The sequence below is a fragment of the Cherax quadricarinatus genome, chromosome 1 (genome assembly GCF_038502225.1).
Source record: "Cherax quadricarinatus isolate ZL_2023a chromosome 1, ASM3850222v1, whole genome shotgun sequence".
NCBI classification, from domain to species: Eukaryota; Metazoa; Arthropoda; class Malacostraca; order Decapoda; family Parastacidae; genus Cherax; species Cherax quadricarinatus.
This window is the reverse complement of record NC_091292.1, coordinates 48282414-48294638: the sequence shown is the minus strand read 5'-3', so window position 1 is coordinate 48294638 and position 12225 is coordinate 48282414. Positions and strand designations below refer to the sequence as shown.

The 12225-nt window shown below is 47.7% G+C and overlaps 1 protein-coding gene across 1 annotated transcript in view; it reads right to left on the bottom strand.

Moving 5' to 3' along the window:
* Positions 1–12225, bottom strand: part of LOC128687922 (pregnancy zone protein) — a 245182-nt gene that overhangs the window by 121548 nt on the left and 111409 nt on the right. Inside the window, exon 8 of the mRNA XM_070085814.1 lies at positions 4461–4631. Within this exon, the coding sequence (XP_069941915.1) occupies positions 4461–4631 (171 nt within the window). The remainder of the gene's footprint in view (positions 1–4460; positions 4632–12225) is intronic.

Genomic DNA, 12225 nt, shown 5'->3' with positions numbered 1-12225 from the left:
AACATTGAAGGATCCAGCGTGAAAAGTGAAATAATGAAGGACCTAAACAAGCTTGAAGGACCCAGCATGAAAAATGATCCAAGGAAGGAACAAACAAGCTTGAAGGACCCAGCATAAAAAGTGATCCAAGGAAGGGCCTAAAAAGCTTAAAGGACCCAGCATGAAAAGAGACCCAAGGAAGGAACTAAGAAGCTTGAACGACCAAGCATGAACAGTGATCCAAGGAAGGACCTAAACAAGCTTGAAGGACCCAGCATGAAATAGGGATCCAAGGAAGGACCTAACAAGCTTGAAGGACCCCGCATGAAAAGTTCTCCAAGGAAGAAACTAACAAGCTAGAAGGACCCAGCATCAAAAGTTATACAAGGAAGGACTTAAACAAGCCTGAAGGACCCAGCATGGAAAGTGATTTAAGCAAGGACCTAACAAGCTTGAAGGACCCAGCATGAAAAGTGATCAAAGGAAGGACTAAACAAGCTTGAAGGATCCAGCATGAAAAGAGATCCAAGGAAGGACCTAACAAACTTGAAGGACTCACCATGAAAACTGATCCAAGGAAGGATCTAACAAGCTTGAAAGACCCAGCATGAAAAGTGATCCAAGGAAGGACCTAACAAGCTTGAAGGACCAAGCATGAAAAGTGATCCAAGGAAGGACCTAACAAGCTCGAAGGACCCAGCATGAAAAGTGATCAAAAGAAGGATTTAACAAGCTTGAAGGATCCAGCATGAAAAGAGATCCAAGGAAGGACCTAACAAGCTTGAAGGACCCAGCATGAAAAGTGATCCAAGGAAGGAACTAAACAAGCCTGAAGGACCCAGCATGAAAAGTGATCCAAGGAAGGACCAAACAAGCTTGAAGGACCCAGCATGAAAAATGATCCAAGGAAGGACCTAAGACGCTTGAAGGACCCAGCATGAAAAGTGATCCAAGGAAGGACCTAAAAAGCTTGAAGAATCCAGCTTGAAAAGTGATCCAAGGAAGGACATAACAAGCTTGAACGACCCAGCATGAAAAGTGATCCAAGGAACGAAAAAGCTTCAAGGACCCAGCATGAAAAGTAATCCAAAAAAGGACCTAAACAAGCTTGAAGGACCCAGCATGAAAAGTGATCCAAGGAACGAACAAGCTTCAAGGACCCAGCATGAAAAGTGATCCAAGGAAGGTCCTAACAAGCTTGAAGGACCCATCATGAAAAGTGATTCAAGGAACAAAAAAGCTTGAAGGACCCAGCAAGAAAATTGATCCTAAAAACTACCTAAACAAGCTTGAAGGACCCAGCATGAAAAGTGATCCAAAAAAGGACCTAAGCAAGCTTGAAGGACCCAGCATGAAAAGTGATCCAAGGAAGGACCTAAACATGCCTGAAGGACCCAGCATGAAAAGTGATCCAAGGAAGGAACTAACAAGCTTGAAGGACCCAGCATGAAAATTGATCCAAGGAAGGACCTTAACAAGTCTGAAGAACAGAGCACGAAAAGTGATCCAAGGAAGAACCTAAGAAGCTTGAAGGACCTAGCATGAAAAGTGATCCAAGGAAGGACCTAAGAAGCATGAAGGACCCAGCATGAAAAGTGATCAAAGGAAGAACATAAACAAGCTTGAAATACCCAACATGAAAAGTGATCAAAGGAAGGAACTAAACAAGCTTGAATGATAGAGCATGAAAAGTGATCCAAGGAAGGAACTAACAAGCTTGAAGGATCCAACATGAAAAGTGATCCAAGGACCTAAACAAGCTTGAAGGACCCAGCATGAAAAGTGATCCACGGAAGGACCTAAGAAGCCTGAAGGACCCAGCATGAAAAGTGATCCGAGGAAGGACCTAAACAAGCTTGAAGGACCCAGCATGAAAAGTGATCCAAGGAAGGACCAAAACAAGCTTGAAGGACCCAGCATGAAAAGTGAGCCAAGGACCTAACAAGCTTGAAGGACCCAGCATGAAAAGTGATTCAAGGAAGGACCTATGAAGCTTGAAGGACCCAACATGAAAAGTGATCCAAGGAAGGACCTAACAAGCTTGAACGACCCAGCATGAAAAAGTGATCCAAGGAAGGACCTAACAAGCTTGACGGACCCAGCATGAAAAGTGATCCAAGGACGTAAACAAGCTTGAAGAACCCAGCATGAAGAGAGATCCAAGAAAGGACCTAAGAAGCTTGAAGGACCCAGCATGAAAAGTGATCCAAGGAAGGACCTAAACAAGCTTGATGGACCCAGCATGAAAAGTGATAAAAGGAAGGACCTAAATAAGCTTGAAGGACCCAGCATGAAAAGTGATCCAAGGAAGGACCTAAATAAGCTTGAAGGATCCAGCATGAAAAGCGATCCAAGGAAGGACCTAAACAAGCCAGGAGGACCCTGCATGAAAAGTGATCCAAGGAAGGACCTAAACAAGCCTGAAAGACCCAGCATGAAAAGTGATCCAAGGAAGGACCTAAACAAGCCTGAAGGACAAAGCATGAAAAGTGATCCAAGGAAGGACCTAACAAGCTTGAAGGATCCAGCATGAAAAGTGATCCAAGGAAGGACCTAACAAGCTTGAAGGACCCATCATGAAAAGTGATCCAAGGAAGGAACTAACAAGTTTGAAGGATCCAGCATGAAAAGTGATCCAAGGAAGGACCTAACAAGCTTGAACGATCCAGCATGAAAAGTGATCCAAGGAACGAAATAAGAAGCTTGAAGGACCCAGCATGAAAAGTGATCCAAGGAAGGACCTAAACAAACCTGATAGACCCAGCATGAAAAGTGATCGAAATGATGGACCTAAATAAGCTTGAGCGATCCAGCATGAAAAGTGATCCAAGGAAGGACCTAACAAGCTTGAAGGTCCCAGCATGAAAAGTGATCCAAGGAAGGACCTAAGATGCTTGAAGGACCCAGCATGAAAAGAGATCAAAGGAAGGACCTAAGAAACTTGAAGGACCCAGCATGAAAAGTGATCCAAGAAAGGACCTAACAAGCTTGAAGGTCCCAGCATGAAAATTTATCCAAGGAAGGACCTAAACAAGCTTGAAGGACCCAGCATGAAAAGTGATCCAAGCAATGACCTAAGAAGCTTGAAGAACCCAGCATGAAAAGTGATCCAAGGAAGGACCTAAATAAGCTTGAAGGATTCAGCATGAAAAGCGATCCAAGGAAGGACCTAAACTAGCTTGAAGGCCCCAGCATGAAAGGTGATAAAGGAAAGGACGTAACAAGGTTGAAGGACCCAGCATGAAAAGTGATCCAAGGAAAGACCTTACAGGCTTGAAGGATCCAGCATGAAAAGTGATTCAAGGAAGGACCTAAACAAGCCTGAAGGACCCTGCATGAAAAGTGACCCAAGGAAGGACCTAAATAAGCTTGAAGGATCCAGCATGAAAAGCGATCCTTGGAAGGAACTAAACAAGCCTGAAGGACCCAGCAAGGAATGTGATCCAAGGAAGGACCTAAACAAGCCTGAAGGACCCAGCATGGAAACTGATCCAAGAAAAGACATAAACAAGCCACATAGGCCCAGCATGAAAAGTGATCCAAGGACCTAACAAGCTTGAAGGATCCAGCATGAAAAGTGATCCAAGGAAGGGCCTATCAAGCTTGAAGGACCCAGCATGAAGATAGATCTAAGGAAGGACCTAACAAGCTTGAAGGACCCAGCATGAAAAGTGATCCAAGGAAGGAACTAAGAAGGTTGTAGGACCCAACATGAAAAGTGATCCAAGGAAGGATCTAACAAGCTTGAAGGACTCAGCATGAAAAGTGATCCAAGCAAGGACCTAACAAGCTTGAAGGACCCAGCATGATAAGTGATCCAAGGAAGGACCTAACAAGCTTGAAGGACCCAGCATGAAAAGTGATCCAAGCAAGGACCTAACAAGCTTGAAGGACCCAGTATGAAAAGTGATCCAAGGAAGGACCTAACAAGCTTGAAGGACCCAGCATGAAAAGTGATCCAAGCAAGGACCTAACAAGCTTGAAGGACCCAGTATGAAAAGTGATCCAAGGAAGGACCTAACAAGCTTGAAGGACCCAGCATGAAAAGTGATCCAAGCAAGGACCTAACAAGCTTGAAGGACCCAGTATGAAAAGTGATCCAAGGAAGGACCTAACAAGCTTGAAGGACCCAGTATGAAAAGTGATCCAAGCAAGGACCTAACAAGCTTGAAGGACCCAGCATGAAAAGTGATCCAAGGAAGGACCTAACAAGCTTGAAGGACCCAGCATGAAAAGCCAAGTAGCTAGAGAAATAATCCTGAATACTGATTATCATAGTGGTTTTTAAGTTCGTAAGTTGAAGTTATTACAAATTGTGAATTTAAACCCGTCGATCAAGACATTCTCAGAAGTATTACCACATCTGTAGCTCTAAGACCGGCTGTCTAGTCTTAAAATTTGTTTAAAAGTAATTTATGTTTTCCATAGATTTACAGTAAATGAGACGAAAATACAGTTGAATACATGACATATTAACTAACCTGGGGTTTTTGCAGGTTCACTCAATTTCTTATTGAAGCAGTACTGATAGAGGTTGATCTGAGAGTTATGCCACCGTCCAATCTTGAAACTATTAGCGATATCAAATAATTTTTCAAGTGATATAGGATCTGGGTTAACAGCCAGCAGCTCCGTGCTTCTGTCTACCACTCCTGAGTTCAAAAAAAAATAGATATTTCATTGAGTAGTCCTATTTATATAACAGATATCAATCACTAACAGAAATTGTTCGTTTTAACTTTCTACAAAAAAATGTTGCAGTTTCCAGACTCATAAATACATAGACGAAGTAAATCATTATTTTCTCCACTTGAAATATTCTCTAACTGTTCATAGTTATTATGAGTACGTGTTACATACCCGGCAACATAGCCCACAAAGGCTACATCACTCACCCAGGCAACATAACTCACCCAGGCTACATCACTCACGCAGGCTACATCACTCACCCAGGCTACATCACTCACCCAGGCTACATCACTCACCCTGGCTACATCACTCACCCAGGCTACATCATTCACCCAGGCTACATCACTCACACTAGCTACATCACTCCCCTCACACTAGCTACATCACTCCCCTCACACTAGCTACATCACTCACCCAGGCTACATTATTCACCCTGGCTACATCACTCACCCAGGCTACATCACTCATCCAGGCAACATAACTCACCCAGGATATATCACTCACACAGACTACATTATTCACCCTGGCTACATCACTCACCAAGGCTACATCACTCATCAAGGCAACATAACTCACCCAGGCTACATCACTCACCCAGGCTACATCACTCACCCAGGCTACATCACTATCCCACGCTACATCACTCACCCAGGCTACATCACTCACTCTGGCTACATCACTCACCCAAGCTACATCACTCATCCAGGCAACATAACTCACCCAGGCTACATCACTCACCCAGGCTACATCACTCACATAGGCTACATCACTATCCCACGCTACATCACTCACCCAGGCTACATCACTCACTCAGGCTACATTACTCACTCAGGCTGCATCACTCACCCAGGCTACATTACTCAATCAGGCTACATCACTCACCCAGGCAATATTACTCACCCAGGCTAAATCACTCACCAAGGCTACATTACTCACCAAGGCTACATCACTCAATCAGGCTACATTACTCAACCAGGCTACATTACTCACTCAGGCTACATTACTCACTCAGGCTGCATCACTCACCCAGGCTACATCACTCACACACGCTACATCACTCACCCAGGCTACATCACTTACCCAGGCTACATCACTCATTATGGCTACATCACTCACCCTGGCTACATCATTCACCCAGGCTACGTCACTCACCCAGGCTACATCACTCACACACGCTACATCACTCACCCTGGCTACATCACTCACACGGGCTAAATCACTCACACAGGCTACATTAATCTCCCAGGCTACATTAGTCACACTGGCTACATCACTCACCCAGGCTACATCACTAACCCTGGATTCATCACTCACCTAGGCTACATCAATCAGACTACATCACTCACCCAGGCTACATCACTCACCCAGGCTACATCACTCAAAAAGGCTACATCACTGACCATGGCTACATCACTGACCCTGGCTACATCACTGACCCTGGCTATATCACTCACCTAGGCTACATCACTCACCCAGGCTACATCACTCACCCAGGCTACATCACTCACTCTGGCTACATCACTCACCCAAGCTACATCACTCACCCAGGCTACATCACTCACCCTGGCTACATCACTCACCCTGGCTACATCACTCACCCAAGCTACATCATTCACCCAGGCTACACCATTCACCCAGGCTACATCACTCACCCAGGCTACATCACTCACTCAGGCTACATTACTCACTCAGGCTGCATCACTAACCCAGGCTTCATTACTCAACCAGGCTACATCACTCACCCAGGCTACATTACTCAATCAGGGTACATCACTCATCCAGGCAATATTACTCACCCAGGCTAAATCACTCACCAAGGCTACATTACTCACCAAGGCTACATCACTCAATCAGGCTACATTAGTCACCCAGGCTACATTACTCACTCAGGCTACATTACTCACTCAGGCTGCATCACTCACACAGGCTACATTACTCACCCAGGCTACATCACTCGCACTGGCTACATCACTCACCCAGGCTACATCGCTCACCCAGGAAACATTACTAACCCAGGATACATCACTCACGATGTCTACATCACTCACCCAGGCTAGATCACTCACCCAGGCTACGTCACTCACCCAGGCTACATCACTCACACACGCTACATCACTCACCCAGGCTACATCACTTACCCAGGCTACATCACTCATTATGGCTACATCACTCACCCTGGCTACATCATTCACCCAGGCTACATCACTCACACGGGCTAAATCACTCACCCAGGCTACATTAATCTCCCAGGCTACATTAGTCACACTGGCTACATCACTCACCCAGGCTACATCACTAACCCTGGCTTCATCACTCACCTAGGCTACATCAATCAGACTACATCACTCACCCAGGCTACATCACTCACCCAGGCTACATCACTCACAAAGGCTACATCACTGACCCTGGCTACATCACTGACCCTGGCTATATCACTCACCTAGGCTACATCACTCACCCAGGCTAAATCACTCACCCTGGCTACATCACTCACACTGGCTACATCACTCACCCAGGCTATATTACTCACCTAGGCTACATTACTTATCCTCCTCGCTACGTCACTCACCCAGGCTACATCACTCACCCAGGGTACATCACTCACTAAGGCTACATCACTCAAACTGGCTACATCACTCACCCAGGCTATATCACTCACCCAGGCTACATCACTCACACAGGCTACATCACTCACCCTGGCTACAACACTCACCTTGGCTACATCACTCACCCAGGCTACATTACCCACCTAGGCTACATTACTTACCATTCCTACGTCACTCACCCCAGGCTACATCACTCATAAAGGCTACATCACTGTGTCAGGCTACATCACACACCCAGGCTACATCACTCTGGCTACATCACTCACGCAGGTTACATAACTCACTCAGGCTACATCACTCACCCAGGATACATCACTCGCCCAGGCTACCTCACTCACTGAGGCTACATCACTCACCCAGGATACATCACCCACTGAGGCTATATCACTCACCCAGGCTACATCACTCACTCAGGCTACATCACTCACCCAGGCTATATCACTCACTCAGGCTACCTCACTCACCCAGGCTACATCACTCACCCAGGCTACATCACTCACCCAGGCTACATCACTCACTGAGGCTACATCACTCACCCAAGCTACATCACTCACTCAGGCTACATCACTCACCCAGGCTACAACACTCACTCAGGCTACATCACTCACCCAGGCTACATCACTCACCCAGCTTACATCACTCACCCACGCTACATCACTCACACACGCTACATCACTCACACAGACTACATCACTCACCCAGGCTACATCACTCACTCAGGCTACATCATTCACCCAGGCTACATCACTCACCCAGGTTACATCACTCACCCAGGCTACATCACTCACCCAGGCTACATCACTCACCCTGGCTACATCACTCACCCAGTCTACATCACTCACCCAGGCTACATCACTCAATCAGGCTACATCACTCACCCAGGCTACATCACTCACCCAGGTTACATCACTCACCCGGGCTACATCACTCACCCAGGTATATCACTCACTCAGGCTACTTCACTCACACTCAAGCTACATCACTCACTCAGGCTACATCACTCACTCAGGCTACATCACTCACACAGGTATATCACTCACTCAGGCTACTTCACTCACACTCAAGCTACATCACTCACTCAGGCTACATCACTCACTCAGGCTACATCACTCACCAAGGCTACATCACTCCCCCAGGATACATCACCCACCCAGGCTACATCACTCACCCAGGCTATATCACTCACCCAGGTTACATCACTCACCCAGGCTACGTCACTCACTCAGGCTACATCACTCACACAGGGTACATCACTAACCCAGGCTACATCACTCACTTAGGCTACATCACTCACCCAGGCTACATCATTCACTCAGCCTACATCACTCACCCAGGCTACATCACTCACACAGGTTACATCACTCATGTAGGCTACATCACTCACGCAGACTACATCACTCACCCAGGCCACATCAATCACCCAGCCTACATGACTCACCTTGGCTACATCACTCACTCAGGCTACATCACTCACCTAGGCAACATCACTCACCTAGGCAACATCACTCACCCATGCTACATCACTCACCCAAGCTACATCACTCACCAAGGCTACATCACTCACCCAGGCTACATCAGTCACAAAGGCTACATCACTCACCAAGTCTACATCACTTACCCAGGCTACGTCAGTCACTCAGGCTACATCACTCACCCAGGCTGCACCACTCACGCAGTGTACGTCACTCACGCAGGCTACATCACTCACCCAGGCTTCATCACACTCTGAGATTACATCATTCACCCAGGCTACACTCACCTTGGCTACATCACTCACCCAGGCTACATTACCCACCTAGGCTACATTACTTACCATTCCTACGTCACTCACCCCAGGCTACATCACTCATAAAGGCTACATCACTGTGTCAGGCTACATCACACACCCAGGCTACATCACTCTGGCTACATCACTCACGCAGGTTACATAACTCACTCAGGCTACATCACTCACCCAGGATACATCACTCGCCCAGGCTACCTCACTCACTGAGGCTACATCACTCACCCAGGATACATCACCCACTGAGGCTATATCACTCACACAGGCTACATCACTCACTCAGGCTACATCACTCACCCAGGCTATATCACTCACTCAAGCTACCTCACTCACCCTGGCTACATCACTCACCCAGGTTATATCACTCACCAAGGCTACATCACTCACTGAGGCTACATCACTCACCCAAGCTACATCACTCACTGAGGTTACATCACTCACCCAAGCTACATCACTCACTCAGGCTACAACACTCACCCAGGCTACAACACTCACTCAGGCTACATCACTCACCCAGGCTACATCACTCACCCAGCTTACATCACTCACCCACGCTACATCACTCACACACGCTACATCACTCACACAGACTACATCACTCACCCAGGCTACATCACTCACTCAGGCTACATCATTCACCCAGGCTACATCACTCACCCAGGTTACATCACTCACCCAGGCTACATCACTCACCCAGGCTACATCACTCACCCTGGCTACATCACTCACCCAGTCTACATCACTCACCCAGGCTACATCACTCAATCAGGCTACAACACTCACCCAGGCTACATCACTCACCCAGGTTACATCACTCACCCTGGCTACATCACTCACCCAGTCTACATCACTCACCCAGGCTACATCACTCAATCAGGCTACAACACTCACCCAGGCTACATCACTCACCCAGGTTACATCACTCACCCGGGCTACATCACTCACCCAGGCTAAATCACTGACCCAGGCTACATCACTCACCCAGGTATATCACTCACTCAGGCTACATCACTCACCAAGGCTACATCACACCCCCAGGATACATCACCCACCCAGGCTACATCACTCACCCAGGCTATATCACTCACCCAGGTTACATCACTCACCCAGGCTACGTCACTCACTCAGGCTACATCACTCACACAGGCTACATCATTCACTCAGCCTACATCACTCACCCAGGCTACATCACTCACACAGGTTACATCACTCATGTAGGCTACATCACTCACGCAGACTACATCACTCACCCAGGCCACATCAATCACCCAGCCTACATGACTCACCTTGGCTACATCACTCACTCAGGCTACATCACTCACCTAGGCAACATCACTCACCTAGGCAACATCACTCACCCACGCTACATCACTCACCCAAGCTACATCACTCAGCAAGGCTACATCACTCACCCAGGCTACATCAGTCACAAAGGCTACATCACTCACCAAGTCTACATCACTTACCCCGGCTACGTCAGTCACTCAGGCTACATCACTCACCCAGGCTGCACCACTCACCCAGTGTACGTCACTCACGCAGGCTACATCACTCACCCAGGCTACATCACACTCTGAGATTACATCATTCACCCAGGCTACATCACTCACCCAGGCTACATCACTCACCCAGGGCACATCACTCACCCAGGCTACATCACTCATCCAGTCTACATCACTCACCCAGGCTACATCACTCACCCAGGCTATATCACTCACCCAGGCTACATCACTCACCCAGGCTACATCACCCATCCAGTTTACATCACTCACCCAGGTTACATCAGTCACCCAGGCTACATCACTCACCCAGGCTACATCACTCACTCAGGCTACATCACTCTCCAAGGCTACATCATTCACCCAGGCTACATCTGTCACTCAGGCTGTATCACTCACCCAGCCTACATCACTGACCCAGGCTACATCACTCACCTAGGCTACATCACTCACCGAGGCTAAATCACTCACCCTGGCTACATCACTCACACTGGCTATATTACTCACCTAGGCTACATTACTTATCCTCCTCGCTACATCACTCACCCAGGCTACATCACTCACCCAGGCTACATCACTCACTAAGGCTACATCACTTAAACTGGCAACATCACTCACCCAGGCTATATCACTCACCCAGGCTACATAACTCACACTCGCTACATCACTCACCCCATCTACATCACTCACCCCATCTACATCACTCACCCCATCTACATCACTCACCCTGGATACATCGCTCACGCAGCCTACATCACTCACACAGGCTACATCACTCACCCTGGCTACATCACTCACCCTGGCTACATCACTCACCCAGGCTACATTACCCACCTAGGCTACATTACTTACCATTCCTACGTCACTCACCCCAGGCTACATCACTCATAAAGGCTACATCACTGTGTCAGGCTACATCACACACCTAGGCTACATCACTCTGGCTACATCACTCACGCAGGTTACATAACTCACTCAGGCTACATCACTCACCCAGGATACATCACTCGCCCAGGCTACCTCACTCACTGAGGCTACATCACTCACCCAGGATACCTCACCCACTGAGGCTATATCACTCACCCAGGCTACATCACTCGCTCAGGCTACATCACTTACCCAGGCTATATCACTCACTCAGGCTACATCACTCACCCAGGCTACATCACTCACCCAGGTTACATCACTCACCAAGGCTACATCACTCACCCAGGCTACATCACTCACCCAGGCTACATCACTCACCCAGGCTACATCACTCACCCAAGATACATCACTCACTAAGGCTACATCACTCACCCAGGCTACAACACTCACTCAGGCTACATCACTCACACACGCTACATCACTCACACAGATTACATCACTCACCCAGGCTACATCACTCACTCAGGCTACATCACTCACCCAGGCTACATCACTCACCCAGGCTACATCACTCACCCTGGCTACATCACTCACCCAGTCTACATCACTCACCCAGGCTACATCACTCAATCAGGCTACATCACTCACCCAGGCTACATCACTCACCCAGGTTACATCACTCACCCAGGCTACATCACTCACCCAGGCTAAATCACTGACCCAGGCTACATCACTCACCCAGGTACATCACTCACTCAGGCTACTTCACTCACACTCACTCAAGCTACATCACTCACTCAGG